Below are 20807 nucleotides of genomic sequence, written 5' to 3' on the forward strand. Positions count from 1 at the left end.
AGGGAGTTAACAGAGGGTTCACCATAATTCCAGGAACACTGAGGGTGAGGGGGTGAGGGCAGATGGGTAGGTGGGGAGGAGGTGGGGGGGGGAGGAGGGGGAGCCAGGGCTGGAGGAGGTGGGGAGCAGGACCTGAAAGGGGTGGAGCAGGGGCAGGAGGATGGGGGGTGCAGGGGCTGAGAGGGGAGCCGGGACAGGAAAGCCTGGCCGTAGAAGCCATGCACTGGGGGGAGGGCCACTGACCACACTGCATAGACGTGCCTGTCTGATTTGAGATTCTGTGTGTGTGTGCATCCCTCGTCTTAATCAGCTTCCTAGATAAATGATAGACTTAAAGAGGTGCTCAAGTGAACACAAGGAAAACTCCCCCTTCCAGGAAGTGGTTTTGTTGATGCACTGCTCCTCGCACTGGGGGGTCTGATCGTCCCCTCATGCCATCTGGGCTGGAGCGAGAAAGGTACAGCGACTGTAGGACAAGCATCGCAGGGTCTGGGGTCAGGGGTCTGGCTGAAAAAGGTTCAGGAAGGGTGGCTGTGAGTGGTGGGAGGTGACCGGGGCAGGGGTGGACACCTGGGGAGGGGACGGGACACAGTGGGGGAGCAGGGTGGCCGTGCAGAGATGTGGGCTGCTGAGACGCCAGCTGGACGGAGCCCAGACAGCTGAGGGGGGACACCGGGTGAGGGTGGGTGCAGGGAAGCTGGGGCTGTGGTGGACGGGGGTGCAGGAGGCCACGGGCCGGCCGGTGGGGGCCCTGGCTGCACCCCGTGTTGTGCTGGGTCTCTCTTCTTGATGCAGAAACAGCCCAGTGCGCTGGCTTCCCGGGGGCCAGGGCCACCTCACTGCTCCTCCTGGAACATTCCTCACTTGGTCGGCTGGCTCTGCCTTCCTAACCACTACCCAGCGCCAATTTGGGGCATCAACAGACGCCCACCCAGCACTGCCTGCCCCAGTGGCCCTGGGACAAAGTTTCAAGACGAACAAAAACATAATACAGTGGGAGTGAGGAGCTGAAGACACCTGCCGGGGCACAGGACTGGGATGGGGCTGGGCGCCGAGCAGCGGAAGCCTCCAGCACTTCTGGTCAGCACCCGGCACACCTGAGACACCGGCTCGGCTGGGCTGACATGGGACCCGCCTCCCCAGCCAGGCTGGGGAAGGAGCCTCCAGAAGCAGCCATCGGGGACAGCGTGGCCGGCCCGAGTGCCCGAGGTGGGCTGCGCGTGGGGCCCAGGAAAGAACAGGCAGGGCTGCAAAACGGCATTTAATTCCAGTCTGAATAGTTCGATTCCACAACCAGAGCTCAGAACACAGATATATAAAAATACTTCACGGTAACCGAACAGTCCACGTGGATGCCTCACCCACAAGAGCACCCTGGTTCTCCATCCTGACCCACTTCAGGGAGGCTTGCTGTCTAGACCTTTCTAGAAGGGAGCGAGGCCACGGCGGAGATGCTGGCGGGGCCATTCTCCCAAGCCTGGCCCACACGGGATGCCCCTCCGACCGCCCTGGGGGGCAGCTCAGCGGGACCTCCAGGGCCATGTCTGCACCTCTGCTTGGGTTTCAGCAAAACCAGCAGAGACGCCACACACAGGTCCCCGCAGTGATCTCTGCACCTCCTTCCCGCAGGGACCCAGCCTCCCGTCAGGATCAGGGCCCATGTCCCCGGCGCCTGCGAGAACCTCTCCCCAACTGTCTTCTGCAGCGGCCGCACGCTGGCCGGTGCGGCTTCAGGGAGGACTGGCCGAGCTCAGATGCCGCGGCGCAGCCATCACGGTGGGGACTTGGCCGTTTCCTTCCACAGGCAGCCTCGCGTCAGCTTAGAATAAATAGTCCACCGTGTGTCGCTTTAAACCAGAACAGAATTTCTGTGACCACGTCAAGGACCGGGCCTTCACACAACTCTCTCCAAAGGTGGGGGGGGGCCTGAGCCTGGGACCCTCAGGCATCGGGGGACCCATCTGTGCTTCGGGCTTCCAGACAAAGGACTGGTTTCCACTGGTGCCGGGCCGCGACTCCACGGCCCAGGCCCAGGCTGTGCACACAATGACCTTGGCCGGGCTGGGGGGCGCAGCAGCCCGGTGGGATCATCACAGCTATCTGGGCAGTTGGCTGTGCGGTGACAAGGCCGGGCGGGGAAACCCACATGGAGGCCGGGCGGAAAGAGGCTGGAAAGACTGCCGGTCCGTCTGCTCTCCTGCACGAGTCCCAGCAGAGGCTAGAGCACGGGAAAGCAGCGGGTCTCAGGTCCTGCCTCTTAGAAACACGGGTTTGCCTCAAAAACACGTAACAGAGGCATAGCGAACTCAGGAGCCGTCATAAGAGGAGCCACACACAGGAGGGAAACAAACGGAAAAATACACTGATGTTGCGGGAGCCGTACGTTCGTATCAGAGTCTTTGAAGCTCCTGTTTAATGTTGGGTACAGTGCTTTTCAACATAAAACACAAACGTGCACCTTCTGTGAACCTACACGGTACAGTCACAGGTAATGACATAAAGTTAAAAACAAAAAAATGCCTCTGTCCTTTCAAACCCTTTCAGGAGCTGTACCTTCCACAAGAGCCAGGAAAACAGAGGCGGCAGCCGTCAGGGAGGCCAACGGCCCGCCTGTGCTCCAGAGCGCAGGGCCTTGCCTCCACCGGCCTCAGCTTCGCCGGCTCCTTTCTTCCAGGAGCTGCGTATCAAATATTTCTTTTTCCCTGCAAAACCAAAAGGAGATCACTTCGTTTTGGTCAGCAATTGTGTTTTAATAAACATAAACCCTCTCCCAAGGCAAGAGAAATCAAAGAAAAATAAACAAATGGGATCCTAACCAAACTTATAAGCTCTTGCACAGCAAAGGAAACCATCAACCTATGGACTGGGAGAAAATATTTACAAATGATGTGACTGAAGAGGGCTTGATTTCCTAAATATACAAACAGCTCATACAACTCAATAACAGAAAAACAAACAACCCAATCCAAAAACGGGAAGACCTAAATCCAAATTTCCCCAAAGACATACAGATGGCCAACAGGCACGTGAAAAGATGCTCAACATCACTAATTATTACAGAAATGCAAACCAAAACTACAATGAGGTATCTATCACCTCACACTGGTCGGAATGTCCATTGTTATGAAGACTACAAGTAACGGGGGATTTCCCTGGTAGCGCAGTGGTTAAGATTCCGTGCTCCCAATGCAGGGGGTATCACCTGATCCCTGGTCAGGGAACTAGATCCCACATGCATGCCACAACTAAGACCCGGTACAACCAAATAAATAAATATTAAAAAAAAAAAAGTCTACAAATAACAAATGCTGGAGAGGATGTGGAGAAGAGGGAACCCTCCACCCTCCTCCTACACTGTTGGTGGGAATGTTAAGTTGGTGCAGCCAGTATGGAAAACAGTACGGAGATGCCTCAAAAAAGTAAAAACAGAATTACCATATGATCCAGCAATCCCACTCCTGGCATATACCCAGACAAAACTCTAATTCGAAAAGACAGGGACTTCCCTGGCGGTCCAGTGGTTAGGACTTCACCTTCCAATGCAGGGGGTGTGGGTTCCATCCCTGGTCAGGGAGCTAAGATCCCACATGCGTCATGGCCAAAAAACCAAAACACAAAACAGAAGCAATACTGTAACAAATTTAACGAAGACTTTAAAAATGGTCCACATCAAAAAAATCTTTAAAAAAAAAAGAACAGATACATGCACCCCAACATGCATTGCGGCACTCTTCGCAACAGCCAAGACATGGAAACAACCTAAATGTCCATCGATGAATAGATAAAGAAGATGTGGTGCACATATACAATAGAATATTACTCAGCCATAGAAAAGAACAAAATAATGCCATTTGCAGCAACACAGCTGGACCTAGAGCTTATCATACTAAGTGAATTATTTGTAGTTTTTTTTGGCCACGCCACACGGCTTGTGGGATCTTAGTTCCCCAACCAGGGATGGAACCTGGCTGCGGCAGTGAGAGCATCAACTCCTAACCACTGGACCGCCAGGAAAATCCCCATACTAAGTGAAGTAAATCAAGCAGAAAAGGAGAAATACCATACGACGTCACTTATATGTGGAATCTAAAATATGACACAAATGAACTGATTTACAAAACAGACACAGACTCACAGACATAAACAAACTTATGGTTGCCAAAGGGGAAGGGTGGGAAGGGATAAAGTAGGAGTTTGAGATTAACAGATGCACACTGGTATATATAAAATAGATGAACATCAAGGATTTACTATATAGCACAGGGAGCTATACTCCATATCTTGTAACAAACTGTAGTGAAAAAAATCTAAAATGAAGAACACAGACACACACACGTGTGTACATATAACTGAGTCACTTTGCCGTACACCTGAAAGTAACATAATATTGTAAATCAATTATACTTCAATTAAAAACAAACAAACAGGGCTTCCCTGGTGCACAGTGGTTGAGAGTCCGCCTGCCGACGCAGGGGACATGGGTTTGTGCCCCGGTCCGGGAAGATCCCACATGCTGCGGAGCGGCTGGGCCCGTGAGCCATGGCCGCTGAGCCTGCGCGTCCGGAGCCTGTGCTCCGCGACGGGAGAGGCCACAACAGTGAGAGGCCCGTGTACCGCTAAAAACAAACAAACAAACAAACAAAAAAACCTACCAACCAAAAAAAAAAAAACCATAAACAGAGAAGTGAGTGTTTCATAGGGACCAAGTTTCAGTTTGGGAAGATGAGAAAGTTCTGGAAATGATGGTGGGGATGGTTGCCCGACAGTGTCAATGTGCTCAATGCCACTGAGCTGTGCGCTTAAAAGGGTTAAGATGTTGAATTTTACGTTATGGGTATTTCACCACAATGAAGAAAAATAAACTACAAAGAAAAAATGGTGAAACAGCAAATTGTCCTTTAAAATGGCTATCTGTTAACAAAAAATTACATGATCAGTTAGTTGACTGGCTGCCCCTCTCAGGATCAACAAGGAATATGCTCCTGAGGGGGACGACCCAAAGGTAAACGGAACACAGCAGCCTAAGAACCCCAAGAGGAGACCCAAACCCTGTCGTGGTGCCGAGGCTCGACGGTTTGTGCACAAGAACCTAAACGCAACTACGGTGTGAAAAGAAGCGGGAGGTGGATGCACCAGGACAGACCCACTGCCCGACTGACACCCGGCCCAAAGGACCCTGGCTGCCCAGCCTCGGCGCCTGAGGCGGCAGGGCGCGGCCGGGGCACAGCCCATGGCCCTCCATAGGCATCTGGGGTGCCTGCAGCCGGTTGAGGCTGCGGGAAACTCAGGACGCCCTCCGACCGGCAGCCCGAGCAGGAGGGTGGTGCCAGCTGGAGATGGGCCGCTCAGACCTCACTCTCCCGGGAGCACCGTCTCTTTACCGGGTGTGCAGGGCAGCCGCTGAGGCTGGGGACAGTCTGTACCACGAGACCCTAGTTGAGTCTTCAGCCTGTCACCGCCACGCGGCCCCGCCTGCTCCCAGCCAGGCCTGGCAGCCCGCCCAGAGACGGGATTAGGGGCTCCAGACCGCCAGTCCAGGGCGCTAACCACAGCAACGTGAGAGGAACATCTTGATCGCCGCATTCTTCCCGCCAGCCGGGGACGTCCGGACAGCGGCTGCTGCTTAATCTCACTGTTTCCTCAAATAGCCGTGGCATCGAGGCCACGGGGAAGAACGCCGGGGAGGCGAACGTCAGCCCCACGAAGGACGCAGGGCACGGCGGGCCCAGCTCTGCCCGCTCGGACCAGGGCCCCTCAGCCCAGCCACCACAGCCGCCGGCGCATGGAGACGGAGCCCTTCAGGACGCAGCGCGGCCTGCCTACCGGTAGCTGAGTGAAGGTCCTCGTATGTACTTCTCCTCAGCCGTCTTGTAGTCCACAGCATCCACCGCGGAAATCGCACAGATGATGGCCTGCAAGAGGGCAGCACACGTCAGGCTCGGGCCAGGCCCGGCCGCTCGCACAGAGCTTGGAGGAGGTCGCGTGGGCGGGTGGTCCAGCCATGCCCCAGCCGCCAGGGCCCTCCCAGCTCAACATTCGTGCAGTCTGCAAAATCTCTGCTCCTGGTGTTTCCTAATTAAATCTACAATGCTCTCTTTTGGATGAGATGAGAGTTCATGTCACTAAAAGCAGCGGAAGGCAGAACCTGGGGACTTCCCTAGCGGTCCAGTGGTTAGGACTCCATGCTTTCACTGCCAGGCCTGGGTTCAATCCCTGGTTGGGGAACTAATAAGATCCCACAGGCCGTGTGGGGTGGCCATAAAAAAAAAAAAAAGGAAAAAAACAAGAAAACACAAAGAAGTAATCTGAATATACAATAGATGCCTGATATCAAAAGATCACTGTTACTTTTTGCAGTGAAATCATAGTATCGTAGCTATTTATTTTTGAAGAGTTCTTCTGGTTCAGAGCAGGGTCTCTCTCCCCTCGGCACGCCTGACACAAGGGCCGTCCTGGACTGTGGGTTGTGGAGCGGCATCCTGGTCCCCACCCACAGGATGGCAGAAGCCCCCCACTCGTGACAACCACAGACAACCCCAGACATCCCCCAGTGTCCCCAGGGGGCAGGATCACCCTCTGTAGAGACACACATGAAAGTATGCACGGATAAGAAACAATCCAGAAGGAGGGACTGGAGGTGCAAGTGGAGCAAGGCCACACTATTCCAGCTGGTGACGGACACGTGAGGGTTCACGGTGCTACTTAATTTTTCTTAACGTATTTGAAACCTCCACAACGATAAAGCTCAACACTTTAGAGCCTGGTGACATTTTCCCACACATTCATTCACGGCCAGCAGCATCCTCCCTGAACTGAAGAACGGCCGAGGGGCCGTGCACCAGCTCCTCAACCGCCCGTGCCCCAGCTTAAGCCCGTTCGCAAAGCTTAAGCTCCCCTTCCCCTGGGCCAGGGACCAGCCGAGGGGCCCAGGCCGCAGCGCCCAGCCCACAGCGCCTCGGGGAGACGGCTCAGGCGGCACCGCCCCGGGAAGGCTTCTGGAGAACGACGCCCAGGCCCCGGCACCCCAGGGTGCCGCAGGGCCCGCCGGCGCTCACCTCGGGCAGAAGCACGTCCAGGACGAAGCGGATGCCGTCCGCGTGCCCGCGTGCCAGCAGCCTGCTGCCCGCCTCCTGGTACACCCCCTGCAGGTACTTCACCACCAGGTCCAGCTGCTCCTCGTCCTCCAGGTAGGTCTCCACGCAGGTCACGTACTGACCCGAGCTCAGGAACGTCTTTAGCCACCTGGACGGCTTCCTGTTCTTCAGGATGGCCCGCAGGTGGCTCTCGGCACCCCGCGCCTTCACGATGTACTCCACCAGCTTCTGGTTGGCCCGGTCCCGGGCGGCCCGCGAGCGATCAGGGAGCACCTTCCTGCAGGCTGGCCTCCTGCCCCGCGGGCTCCCGGCCGAGGCCTCCTCGGGGCCCACCCCGCTCAGCGGGGGGAACCTGGTCCCCTGGACGTCCCGCTGGATGGACTTGCGGACGGGGGAGCCTGCGGAGGAAGCGTACTCCCGTGACTGGGCGCCCTCGGCTGCGCCGGGACGGTCCCCGAGGGCTCTCCGCCCCATAGGACCCCGGCCCCTCGCCCCAGCTCTGCCCTCCACCCTGCTTCAGCGGCACCCTGCAGACGCCAGTGACAGGTGGGCAGGGAAAGGGCCACGCAGATGCCCCGGCCCCAGGCGGGTGACCTGGGCGCTGGCGGCAGGTGTGGGTGTGCAGCCGCCCTCCCGGCCCCACGGCAGAGGGAAGCAAGGGGACCCCGTGGACCCAGGCATGGCTGGACCGTAGGCCTCAGGCTTGGGGCGCGCTGCCCACCGCACACACCCCTCCAGAGCTCAAAGAAGACTGCCACTCCTAACGGGCAAAAGAGCGGGTCCCACCTTAAAGGAGCTGCTGGTGGACTTACTTATATCAGCCGCGTAGTATTCCAGGAAAGAGCCAGCGAAGGAACCACAGCCTGCACGGGGCGGAAGGGAAGTCAGGTCACACACAGGACTGGGCTCTGCCGCGTCGTCCAGCCGGTGTGCGCCCTGACCTCAAGCCCGAGGACCCCCCATGGCCGGACCTGGGACAGATGGAAACCAACCCGGATTCAAAGGAAACTGTTCTGTTCAGACCCAGGATGAGCCTCCACCAGGCACCTGCCCATCCGCAGGGACGGGAAGAAAGCCTGCTCGGGGCAGGGCTAGACAGCTATGGGGACCGGGCCACCCTCCGCCCTCGGGGGCCCTCAGGGGAGGCCCCGCACTGCTGCCCCCCGTCAATTCATGCAGGGGCTCCGGAGCCCCACGTACCCAGTCGGACCCTGTAGTCGGTGATGAGGGAGACGCACCAGCCGATGGCCTGGTCGAAATCCTCCTTGGCCTCGTCCTGCAACAAAAGCCAGACGGCGGGCGTCAGCTGGGAGCACCTCCGAGGTCCCGCGTCCTCAGTCCCCTCGTCCAGGAAGGGGCCTGCAGACGCCCCCGCACAGGGCTCCCTGCGAGGCATGTCTGGGGCCGGGGCTGCTCAGAAAATGGTCACCTGTGAGCCAAGCCCTCGGGGCCGAGAGACACCACAGACCCTGAGAGCAGGAGGGCGAAAACCCACCGCAGGGCAGCTGACGGGCCATCAGATTGACAAGACATGAGGTTGCAGGAGATGAACCCCGTGGGAGACGCCTCTGGGCCCGTGGCCCTCGACTGCACACGGTCAGTGGGAAGAAGTGCTGCCCCGGGGGAGGGACCCCTGGCCTGTGATCCTCACAGCAACCCAAGGTCGTCACCCCCGGTGAGAACCCCTAAGCTGGGATGACCAGCGAGACCAGCCTGAGACCCACAGGCGTGTGATGGGAGGGGCAGGCAGCTCCAGAGGAGGAGGGCACTTGGGCCGTGGCCAGGCCCGCTGACCAGCACCTGGGACAGCAGGGTGGCGCCGGCACATGCCCGAGCTCCCACGGCCCGTTTCCAGGGGACATGCCCAGGCATCCGGGTCCCGCGAGACCTACGCGCCATCTTCTTGAACCCAGGCGTCCTTGCGATAAAACCCATTCCTCAGGTATTTGAGGCACACGAATCTCAAACTCGATTCCCCCCTCCCCTCTGCCCCCGCCCTCCGGTCCCAAGAGCCCAAGGCTGGGTCCAGCGTGGGTGCCGACCTTCCGAGTAGCGCCCGCACTCAAGGCCCGTGGCCTGCTGCCCTCAGAGAACAGATGGTTGGCGGGAGACGCCCTGACAGTCCTACCGCATCCCACTCACTGTGGGAACCAGCTCAGACGCTGCTTCCCACACGGGAAGGCATCACCCCACGCCGAGCGCAGAGCCCGCTGACCGGGGGCCAAGCAGACACCCACGTTGGAGCGGGGCTCACGGGCCCCACTGCCCGACCCAGTCGCAGTCTGTGTTTTTGAAAGTTGGGACAACGAAGTGGTGGGTGTTTCAGAGTTAACAGACAGCACCGTGTGGACCAGCTCCCGGGGACTCGGGCTGGGCCAGTCACAGGGCCACAGCGATGGTGTTCCCTGATGTATGTGGCGCTCAGGCTCACGGCCTCGGGGTCTATGGTGCCCTTCCCGGGGGCGGCTCAGACACAGCCGCAACTTGTGGGCCTTGGCCCTGGGCTCTCCCACCTCCCTTCTGCGCAGGGAGCCCTGTCCTCCACGCCAAACCTGCTCAGTGGGGAATGGCCAGCAGCCGCCCCAGGGGCAGTGGCCCCCAGCGGAGCAGCCGAGGCCAGGCGTCACTCCCATAACTACCGCTGTCTGAAGGGCCTCGTGGTAGTTACCAGCCACCAAGCCAGCCCTTCAAAGCAGCGCAAACAACCATCCACGTACCAGAAGCGCCTGCTTTTCTTTACAATCAAAGTGCTTCAATCGCCGGAGGGACACCGCGATGCTGGAAGCAGAGAGAGCAGAGGTTCACGGGAACCAGCCCCATCTCGCGACCTAAAAGCGTCCTTCCTCTGGGAAAGCGTCGGGCCTCTGCCAGTGCCGGCTCGTCGGTGGAGGGAGCCTCTCGGAGCCGGGCCCAGGTGTGCCCACACTTCCAGGCCGGCTCCGGGCAGACGGTGCTCCTGCCCCCAGTCGAGGACTAGGGGGGTGACTGGGCAGGGGGCTGCTCACGGCCCCTGCAGGGAGCCAACTTTGCTGCAGTTTGTGGGAAACGGGGGCCCAAGGAGTGTCCGGCAGGGCTGACTCTGGAAGCCAACAAGCAGTCTGGAAAACCCGACCATCTGGCCGCGTCCCTGAACACAACCTTTACAGGGACCCTCATCTGGGGCTCTGGACCCCACCCCGGCCCCCTTCGCCAGCCTCCGCCCAGAAGCACTCGGCAAGAGCAGAGAACAGTGGGTTTACCCTCTCCCTTTGGGGTTCATGTTTCCTTCAATGAAAAGCACACTCGCTTTCTTATCTCTTCGCCTGATGCTTTTGACCTGTTGGCAGATCCAAGAAAACCACGTGTCAAGGACCCAGAAGGTCGTGGGTTTTCGACACTCTCCTGATGGCACCTCGTCAAGCATGTGACGAGGAACGCAGCCGGCTTGGACTGACAGCCGACACCGGGGAACGCTGAGAAAGCGTCGCGCGGCCCTCAGTGCCACTCCGACCGAGCAGAGCCGGGGCTCTACAAGAGGAATCAAGGCTGCTGCCTTCAGCTCTTCCGCTCGGCTCAGGGCGCGATCCTCCTCACTCTGGGGGATGGGCAAAGCGAGCTCTGGGAGGCCCGGCCGGGCCCAGCAGAGGTCAGGCGGGAGGCGGCAGGCTGTGGACCCCGGAGGGGCCCCCCCTCGGTGTCACCAGCGCCGTGGGTGAGGCTGGAGCCCGCAGGCCACTGGCACCCATGAACCAGCAGGGCCCCCGGGAACTGCGGAAAGCGGAAAGGCGGGGAGAAGGCTGCCAACCGCAGGGGGACACTGCACCTCGGGAAGCGAGGGTCCCCGATAATCAGCCCCCCGAACCCTGCCACGGAGCCGCACGGCAACCCCGGTTCAACTGCACGTCTGCGCTCTATCAACAGATGCCGCAAAGATTTCATTCTGTCCTTCCCGGGACGGTCAGTCACATGCCAGGAGGCCATGCTGACCTGGACGAGCTCAGACTCATCGCGACAACAAAAGCCGCTCCACTGTGGCAGCTATCTTTCGGATTTACACGCCACTGCCTCTTCCTAAAAGTTAAAGGACTACAGCTAGAACCATCAGAATCCTGTCCCTGCCAGAAGACAAAGGGGGGGGAAATTAAGGTGGAAATGGCAGGAGCGAGGGCAACCGGGTGGTGCCCCTGCCTCACAAATTCTCCAACTGACCATGGGCACCGTCCAAGCAGGCGGAGAAGGCACAGCCAGGACGTCAGCCACACTTAAGGGTGTCCCCTGCACTGGGGGCGCAGCCAGGACCTCAAACACCTGCTGTGCAACCGATGCCCACCCTAATCTGCTCGCTAAAAAGCTGAAATGTAGAATATTGAAAATGAGCAAACCGTGGGTATTTTTTGGAGGCAGGCTTTCTAAGCCTGCTTGATAAAAACCTGACCTATAAGCCTCACAATCCTTTGTGCCAGAAGGCTGAGACCCCCTTTCCTTAGGTAAACGTGTCCACGTCGATGCTCATGGACCCAGCGTTTCCCCGGTTAACAACAGAACAGTGAACCAGCTGCCCGGGTCCTGGTGTCAAGAATGGAGGACGCTGGACCTCAGGCTCGGGGGACCAACTGAGCAAGCAGGGGGCAGAGAAGGATTCTTACCACTGCGGGCCAGAAGGGGTATTTTTGGTATTTAAGCCAGACTAGCATTCCTACTTCAAACGAACGTGGTTCTAGAATTGAAAGAAAGAAAGGAAAACAAAAAGAGACAAGTTAGATCCATATCAGGCACCAAAAGCAACTGCTGGAGAAAACACAACCACGGAGACACTGTTTAAGCCCAGCGTTGACCCGAGAGTCTGAAGGGCAGGTTTGTAACTCCTGCCCCTGGAACCCAAATGCCGACCACAAGCGCGGCCAGGGTGACAGCTGGTTTCCTAGCAGTGACCGTGTGCCGTGCTCGTGGGGACAGGGGCGGGCAGGGGCTCGGTGCCACCTCTGCAACTGCTCTATAAGCCTCAGGTTACTCCAGAATAAAGCACTTTTTAAAGAGCTTGGCACATAAACAGAAAGGAGACCACAGCACACAATGAAGACCCCATATGGGGACTGAATTTCTGAGAAGCTCATCTGTCTGGGAAACTGGGGGCTTTAAAGGGTTAAAATAAAGAGAACTATTCAAGCAATCGTAAGATAACTACAAGTAACTTCTCAACAAAATTTAACTGCATCCTCAACCAAAAAAGTTCCAGAATGTGTAAATAACTCAAATATTCAAGAACCGGCCGCGCTGTGGTGTCTGACAGGAGGAAGGGCTGTGAGAGAAAGGGGACCTGGGGCACAGGGAGCTGCCTGGGGCACACGCAGAGCGCTGGTCACCCGCGAGAGGAGCGTCGTGGCCCCCAGGACGACGGGTCACGGGTGCAGACAGCCAACCCGGGCCGACCGGCCAAAACACCAGCAAACCAAAACCAAATGGAAGACAAAACCGGGAGAAAAGAGCCAACACCCGGGTTTCCGGGGCTGTAACTGACCCCCATGTGGAGACGGGGACGGAAACGCCCTCTGCAAGAAGGCACGGCGGCCCCCCTGCGCCCAGCGAGCCCGCGGGGAGCTGACCCCAGTGACTCCCCAGGAGCCCAGGCACTGCAGCCCAGGCGGAAGCATCCAGACACCCCAGTAACCAGCCGCCACCAGGAACAATCGGCAGAGCCCGCGGGAAACGCCCGAGACTCGCGTACACAGAAAGGGCAGGGAGCCTGCTGCGTGGGGATGACGTGGGACGGGGTGGGGTGGCTCTAGGCCAGCCCCCCGGCCGTGCAGGAGAAGCCCCCAGGCCTCCGGTGCTGCTCGTGCTACAGCCTGTGCACGCGTAAATGTTTCACAATAAAGAGATCCAAAACCCAAACCAAAACCACCCCCAGACCACGTTAAGACTAACGGTTAACGGGCGAGTCTAATACTGAAACCGGTCCTCAATTATTTAGTTGAAAGCAAACTAGCTTTCCGTTCCTGGCCGGTTCTGACCTTTGGGCCTGTGTCTGACCCCCTTCCGGGGAGGACAGGGGCAGCTGACCTGTGCCCGGGGGCGGGGGCACTGTGCACACATGGGGGCGCCAGGCCCCTGCTTCTCCGGACGCCACCCGGGAAGGCTGCGAGGCAGCACCAGGCCGCACCCAAGTGGTGGCGACAGAGCCCATCTATTCACTTGGCTGCCGTCCTCCGTCCCCTCTGAGGGGACAGCAGGGAGGCTGGGCTGTCGCGCCCCAAGGAGCCCCCCCTCACGTGGTTGTCTTGGGCAGCGGACCCCGGACTCCCTGTCTGTAAGCCCTCGGCTCAGGACGAAACCCAGGCAGCGCAGCGAGAGACCTTCCCCGGACGTCGGGCACCGCAGGCCTCCCCCAAGGAAGGCGCCGCCCACTCACCACGGTATAGGAGGATTCTCGGGGGCTCCTCGTCCTCCTCGTCCTCTGCCAGGAGAGAGTTCACGGTGTCCAACTCCACTGACTCTTCAGAAGGTGGACGGGCTGCCAACAAGGGTAGATCAGACTTTCCCCATCACAGTCCTGGGGACTCAGCCCGGGAACAACACCTCCCGATACGTGGGCATCGGCGCAGAGAGCAAAGCTGCCGCGACGCAGACTTCCCTGCGGCCTCGCTCAGGCACGTCGGTTAAAGCACGTTCAACAGAATAAGAGAGAAAGGAGGGCAGGAGAGACCGCGAGCGCAAGCAGGGAAGGTGGAGGAACTGGGCAAGTGGTCCTCGCGTGCGGCTTGTCCCTTCACGCAGGCGCCCTTGGACACGCGGGGAGGGGGCGGCCCTGGGGCCAGGCCCCTTGGGAAACCATCCCTGCGCCTCCGGCGCTGGGGAGAAGGCCCCTTTCAGGGGCCGACGAAAGGCAGAAACCCAGGAGTGACTGCGGGGCAGGCAGAGCACAAGATATCAGCCTTGCAGAAATGAAGATTTGCAAATTAGCATTTCAAAACTAAGTGGGATGCTACAATGTCCAAACGGAGGGAATCATAGCGCCTGGCTGCAGCCACACATAAATACATGAAACGGGAATCCTTAAAAAGTCAGGAGCCTTTCAAGTGAGTTAATCACTTCTGAGATTCCTGCCAATTTAACGGGAGTGCATCATGGCTTCTGCCACGGGAAGAAGAAAGGAATTAATCCTCGGGGAGCAGATGCAGCATTATCACAGCCACATGCTTCCGCCCCGCGCCCCTCCACTCCCTCCCTCCGCTTCAAAACAAAAATAAAAACACACAAGTATTTGGGAGCAGTTGAGGTAATTATAGCCCAGTGGGAGAGACAGACGAAAAGGACTTAGGAGATCTCTGCTTGGGATCTATCTTGGTAACAATCTAATTCAGGATCTGGTTAAAAATACACGGGTGGGGCTTCCCTGGTGGCGCAGTGGTTGAGAGTCTGCCTGCCGATGCAGGGGACGTGGAGTGGCTGGGCCCGTGAGCCATGGCCGCTCAGCCTGCGCGTCTGGAGCCTGTGCTCCGCAACGGGAGAGGCCACAACCGTGAGAGGCCCGCGTAACGCAAAAAAAGAAAAACAAAAAAACAATACACGGGTGTCTGGCTCCGGATGGGCCGCAGGAGAAGCAGACGCCACCCCCTCCCCGGCACACGACTCCTCCTCTCCGGGGCTTTTACCTCCCTCCAGGAGCCGGGCGTCTCTGGTCTCCTCTGTGGGGCCGAGCTGAGTGGGGCTGCGCGGAGCCATGCAGGGCCCCGGCCTCTGGCCGCTGTCCGGGCACAGGTGCTGGGCAGGGTGGCCACGGGCACTGGGGCCGCCCCGAGGACCCTCGGCCCCACCTCTGGGAGAGGAGCGCAGGGCTGCCAGGCCGGCCACCATCTCACTCTCTTCCTCCCGAGCTCTCTCTGAGGACGGAGGCGCTTCCTGACCCCAGCTGGGCCCCCGTGCTAGGTTCCTCTCCCGTTTACTCGGTGTCGTTGTCCGGTTCACCGTCCGGTTTGCCCGATGTTTTCTGGATCCCCGTCCGTCCTGAGCACCACTGCCGGCCAAGGAGACAGCTTGGGCGCGCAGGCCTCTGCTTCTCCGGAGCCCCTTCTTGTGGTCCACTCTGCACCCGGGGTCCTCCTTGCGAGCGGGCAGGCCGGACAGCCTCTGGGGCGCACGTTCCCTCCTCGTGTGCCCAGGACTGCCCGACGCGTATTCGTGGAGCAAAGGCGAAGGGCTGGGGTGGCAGAGCGAGGAGGCCGGTTCCGTGGGCTTCGCTCTCAGAGACCGAGTGGTCCTCTCTTCCCTGGAAGAGCTTCCTTGACGCGGACGGGTCCTCTCATTCAAAACATCCAGAGCCACGCGGAGCGACCGCCTGTAGGCCAGCTCCTCCAGGGGCGTGGCAGCAACCTCGTTCTGCGAAGCTGAAGGACAGAAAAGGAGCAAAGCCTGGTGATGGGCCCTCCACCGGCTGGGGCGTCTCACTGGGACCGCTGGTCTCGGCACCTGAAGGGAGGCTGACGCTTCTCACCTACATCTTCCCAAAGGAGGGACCCGGACGACAAAACAACAGTTGAGGGCTGCAAGGCTTCCCTTTCCCAAAAGCAAACTGACTGACCCTACCCTGATTGGGTTACAGAGATACATTCTTCCAGGTTACAAAACAATGCCGCCGGCAAAACCTGTTCAGAGTTTGTCCGATCCTCTCTCAGCCTCACAGTTTCAAATTCAATCAGGGTCAACAGAAACCCACACCAACTAAATAAAAACTCTGCGGGCAGTGTACTCTGGGGTGGGGGTGACGAACAGACAACTAAGAGGCTCCTCGTGGGCCAGTAAATCGCCCACACTCCTCTGCAAGGGCGTTTCCAAGCCAGCAAGCGGCACCAGGGGCCTGGAAACTTCAGCCTGACCTCCCCGCTGCAACAGCTTTCCTCGTTCACTCTGACGCGCAGGCGCCGTGCTCTTTATCTGAACAGGGGACGGAGGCGACACCACAGCTCAGCAGGCATAAATTATGCCTCCATCAACACAGTGTTTGCCTGTCTAACGGTAAAGGCGCCCACAAGCAAGTGGCCCCCCAACACGGGCTGCACGAACAGTCACGGCATCCGAGAGGTGCTGGTCGCTGCCGCCCGAGGCGGGCATCGTGCTCTGAACGAGAGCGGTTTCCCCAGAGACGCAGGAACATGGACCCTACGTCACAGCCACCTCTGGAAGATACCCTGGGCAACCTTTACGCAAGACAGAAAGCTCTCCGCACGTGAAGTAAGCACTCCCAGTCTCAGCAGGGAGAACGCTTCCGCGTCTGGGCCTGCGGAACGGCGCGCCTAGGCCGGTGCCCGGTCTGTCTCCCCCAGGGTGTGTGCACCTTGGGCAGAGCTGGGCCGGGCTCAGGCCAAGTCTGTCTGACCTGCGACGAGACGCCAAGGAGGCCGGAGTCTGGGCTCCACTTCCAGCCCGCCTCACGCCTCCCCCCGCCCCGACAGCCCGCAGACACCGTGGCAGCAAGGCTGGTGCCAGTCACACCCTTTTTTCTCCCCTGGGCTCAGCGATAGAATTTAAATACACATCCAACTGCTTCTCAGACCTTGGGCGGAGGCCAGACCAGCAACAGAAGCACCTCACTCTTGCTACGTGATAAGCAAAACACATAAAAAAAGGAAAAGCCTTTCCCCCTTTCTTCAGGGAGGTGCCCCCCTTCTGCATGGCCTGCAGGGCCGCAGATGTGGCCTGTGGACCCTGATGCCACCACTGGCCATCCTGGGAGTCAAGAACAGGATGGGCTCGAGGGGCAAATTCTAGAAAGGATGAAGAAAACAGACCCATCTCCTCCAGCTCAGGGAAATCACATTCCCTTGTATGAAGGGGAAACCCTGAACAGGGTCACTTTGCAGACCTGAGTCTCCATCTTCTCCCAAACTGCCTCTTACTTAATTAAAACCTCAGAGTTACTCAAAAACATGCTCTTACCTAACGAGGAAGCGATGCCTTCAATGTGAGACTTCTTCAGGATCTGGGCTCCCGTGCTTTTCACCTTAATTCTGCAGGGACAGGAACGGCCGTTATATGCCACCAGCCATGCCACCAAGACGTTTTCAAACATGTTTTGCTTTAAACGACAAAAGAATTAGATTCATTTTCTTCCTTTGCACCCTTCCACTCAAACCAAAAGTCACGGCCAACTGGGAAATCATGCACCTGAGGTGAGAGGCAGCAAGGACCCTGGTGAATGTTTTTTTTGTTTTTTCCTTTCCCCTTTTAAGACAGAAAAGGTTGGCTGGATTTAAGAGCAAAAATGAATTCAGGGCTTCCCTGGTGGCGCAGTGGTTGAGAGTCCGCCTGCCGATGCAGGGGACGCAGCGTTCGTGCCCCGGTCCGGGAAGATCCCACATGCCACGGAGCGGCTGGGCCCGTGAGCCATGGCCGCTGAGCCTGCGCGTCCGGAGCCCGTGCTCCGCAACGGGAGAGGCCACAACCGTGAGAGGCCCGCGTACCGCAAAAAAAAAAAAAAAAAAAGAATTCAAATTGTGACTTTTATGCGGCAAATCCCACTTTCAACTGCACAAATAACTCCTTTGTTAGATTTTCAGGGTAGAGCATAATGTCACTAAAAGCTGTTTACAGACCAGCAGGTGTGTTTTAGTTTAGAAGGATGGGCTTTCCTTTCAAACTCAAGTATTCAATTACCTTCCCAGCCTCGGGGAAAGTGTGAGCTGCGGACTAAGCAGGCTCAGGAGCAGCTCTGCAGAAAGAGCGATGGGGACGCAGGGAGGCGGGGGCAGGAGCTGACTTAGTTTCATTCTCTATTTAGAATTGGGAATTCTCCAGTCAGACACACATGACCTGGGCATTTGAATCATTCCCGGTCATCTACGTCCTTCCACCACGGACGATCAAGAACACAACGTAAGGTGCCTCCCCCACACCCATGCGTTTGCCTTCTGAACGCTAAACGACAGTTTCTTATGAGAGGCACAGGCTCAAACATCAAATATCCCAAAACTCAGGGGACTGTTACACAAGTTTCTGGAAAAAAAAGACATACAAATACATCTGTGAGAAGGAAACAGCCCTACTTGAACCCCAACGAGCGTTCACCTCCCGTTTAATTTACATTCATTCCATTTTTGTACTGATCTCGCTGGACATCAGTACCTCGTATACATCTTCAATTTCCAAACTTTCGTGAAATAAAATCAGTTGTTTTCCTCTTTGGGTTATTTTGACCCCATTTATAACTAAAAAAATAAGAAGCCCTTAAGAGTGCTCTTCGCTTTTTTGGGGAAGGAGTGGTGGTATCCGAAATCCCATATGGAAAAAAGATAATATCACAAAAACACAACACTTAACTTTTTGTCTAGGGAAAGTATCTGAACGTTTAGAAAAAACTCCTTTTTTCTCTTATTTTTGGCTGACTTCTCAGTTCCGGCCAAGACCTACATTAGAAAAAAAAAAAGAAGAAGAAAAAAAAACCCTGTTACTAAGACACAACAAACAGCTAACACAATGTAAGAAGCCGTGGCGACCCATAAATACAAATGCAGCAGGTGATTCTTAAAGGAGCAAAGGACTCCAGAGGCAGGGAAACCGAGGCACAAGGTGCAGCAGCAGATCCAGACCAGTACCAGGGTTTTATCTGGCCCTCTTCCCACTATGCTGCTGGGAAGTCTCCCCGAGATACTCCTGTTATTTACTATCAGGGCTCCCGGCCAGCTATTTCCTTGAGTTACAGCCTTACATGCCTTTTTATAGCTGACTCTGTTAAATTTGTGTTTTTTTTTTCCCCAGTGTGAGGAAAAAAAAAAGACACTTTCGGAAGCATAACCTTGTAAGCACTCAACCAAAACCCCATTAGACGGGGAAGGAGGGAGAACCGGTGCCAACGGAGAGGAGCGCCAACTGTTCAGACTCAATTATTTCGCTGAAGCAGCTCCTAGGTATCTCCTGATAAAGATTTTACTTGTCACCCGAAAGTCATTTCTAATTCCTGAAATTACAGAAGAATGGCTGTCACCTTTGCAGGCCATAATCGCTTTTTCCATCTGCAGAGGACATACTTGGCATCCATCATGATTTAGGCTCATGTGGTAAGCAGTAATGATTTGGCACAAACAAAGTACTTGAAGGTCTGACGCGATGTGCCCTGCAACAAAATTTGCACGGTGGTTTATAACATCGTTTGCTTCCCATTTCAACGCAGACACAACCCTCAAGGGCAAAGGTTAGCGGGGCTGATCCTCAAGGAGATGGTTCAATTCCATCATCCTGCACTGAGTGGGCTCAATGCCAAAAAGAAGTGACTGGCCTCAGTGCCTAGGGAGACGCCTGGATGATTTTCATAAATAAAATACAGCCAAAGTCCCTCCCAAAGGTTCTGTCTACATTATTTTTAAAAGGCTCCTGAATAAATCAGCCTGCCTCCAACGTCGGCAGGAGAGGCGTTGTAAACAATCAAAGCTTAAAAACAATCAAAGCTTACAACCCTCCCATGTTTGGGGAGTTAACAGTTGACCACAGCGCAAAAACATAAAATCAGAGGAAAATGACTGCTCTTTTGGCTGCCGTGTCCCTGAAAGGACTGGACAGCTGCAGACCGTTGATTACATCAATGGGGAAGGCTAGTCTGGCGGTGACAGTAAAGAAAAGGACGTGGGGGGGTTCGTTTGTGCAAAGAGGGGTTCACCCCGGCAGGAGAGGGTGGGTCCAGTTAGCAGACGATGGGGGCTTCAGGGAGCAGAGGGGGGGGGCTTCAGGGAGCAGAGACAGGGGTTCAGGCAGCAAACGAGGGGTTTCAGGGAGCAGAGGTAGGGGTTCGGGGAGCAGAGATGGGGGTTCAGAATGCAGAAGTGGGGTCCAGGCAGAAAAGGGGTTCAGAGAGCAAAGGGGTTCAATGAACAGAGACGGGGGCTCCCGCGGCTGGGCGGGTTACCGCCCTGGGAAGCCTCTTTCGGGGTTCGCCCCTCCCCCAGGCCCGCCCCGCCGCCTCAGCCCCCGCCCGGCCGACCCGAGGGGCGCAGCCCGCCGGGCTCACCCGGCGCCCCGCCTCCCCAGCACGGCGTCCCCGAGCCCGGCGCGGAGGGCGAGGTGGCCGCGGCGGTCCAACAGCGGTTGCACCCGCGCCGCCCCAGGCGCAGCCGTCCGCGCCCGCGCTCACCGCCTCCGCCGCCGCCGCCGCCGCCACCTCCGCCGCCGCCGCTCCCGTGGGCCGGGGGCGGGGCCAGCCTGGCGGCGGTACCAAGCCCCACCCTCGTCGCCGACCAATGGGGAGCCCGCGTTCGCGCCACGGCCCCGCCCCTTCCGCCCGGCTGGGCGCAGAGAGACAGGCGGGCGCGCGCTAGGCTGACTGAAGGGCGCGGGCGGGCCTGCGGGCTCGAGGTGGGCGGCGACGGCGGCGACCTCCATCTTCCGGCCCGTGCTCCCGCCGCCTCCTGCCTGCGCCTGTCAGGCCCGCATGGCTCTCGAGGCCCCTCCCCGCCGAGGCCCTGAGGAAAGCCTCCAGAGCCTTCCAGAACCTTCCATGGCCTGAGGCGCCTGAGGTGAGGCGTCGCGGCGGTTCCGACCCGCGACCACCAGAGGGGTGGTCGTGCGTTTCGCACATGACCCACTTGTGTGGGCGGTGACCCGGGAAGCAGGTACTCTGCCGGCCGCGTCAGTGCGGTGGTCGCCGTGGGGTCGGTGTGAAGACACAGTGTGGGGTTCAGGTGTGTGAAGTGGCGACCCCACAGACGGCCGCACACGCTAGTGTGTCCCCTCCGCCCGGACCCAGAGTGT

The 20807-nt window shown here is 57.7% G+C and overlaps 1 protein-coding gene across 2 annotated transcripts; it reads right to left on the reverse strand.

Annotated features, from left to right (window-relative positions):
• Positions 1 to 102: 102 nt before the first annotated feature.
• On the reverse strand, positions 103 to 20172 carry PWWP3A (PWWP domain containing 3A, DNA repair factor). 2 transcript variants are annotated; one of them, XM_022565667.2, is made up of 14 exons: positions 20068 to 20172; positions 19051 to 19179; positions 18387 to 18472; positions 17007 to 17077; positions 14726 to 15457; positions 13483 to 13584; positions 11720 to 11790; positions 10334 to 10410; positions 9812 to 9872; positions 8295 to 8370; positions 7907 to 7957; positions 7056 to 7492; positions 5824 to 5912; positions 103 to 2702 (listed from the first exon to the last, which is right to left on the reverse strand). In XM_022565667.2, exons 2-14 carry the CDS (start codon positions 19105 to 19107, stop codon positions 2648 to 2650), a joined length of 1965 nt encoding a protein of 654 aa, XP_022421375.1. In that variant the 5' UTR covers positions 19108 to 19179; positions 20068 to 20172; the 3' UTR covers positions 103 to 2647. The 2 variants fall into 2 exon arrangements, with proteins under 2 accessions (XP_022421375.1, XP_089761908.1); XM_089905782.1 differs by lacking the exon at positions 20068 to 20172 and having other exon boundaries at positions 19051 to 20008.
• Positions 20173 to 20807: the final 635 nt, after the last annotated feature.

This window comes from Delphinapterus leucas, unplaced genomic scaffold (assembly GCF_059928025.1).
Source record: "Delphinapterus leucas isolate spDelLeu-1000000601 "Yukka" unplaced genomic scaffold, BTC_Dleu_Yukka2 spDelLeu_asBTCV2_sq25, whole genome shotgun sequence".
Taxonomy (NCBI): Eukaryota; Metazoa; Chordata; class Mammalia; order Artiodactyla; family Monodontidae; genus Delphinapterus; species Delphinapterus leucas.

Excerpts from the sequence above, each read along its gene's own strand:
- PWWP3A (XM_022565667.2), bottom strand. The coding sequence starts at position 19,107 with ATGATGGATGCCAAGTATGTCCTCTGCAGATGGAAAAAGCGATTATGG. Across the intron at positions 17,078-18,386 it reads ATACTTTCCCTAGACAAAAA|AATTAAGGTGAAAAGCACGG; the intron begins GTTAAGTGTTGT and ends CTGTCCCTGCAG. Across the intron at positions 13,585-14,725 it reads CGCCCGGCTCCTGGAGGGAG|CCCGTCCACCTTCTGAAGAG; the intron begins GTAAAAGCCCCG and ends CCTTGTTGGCAG.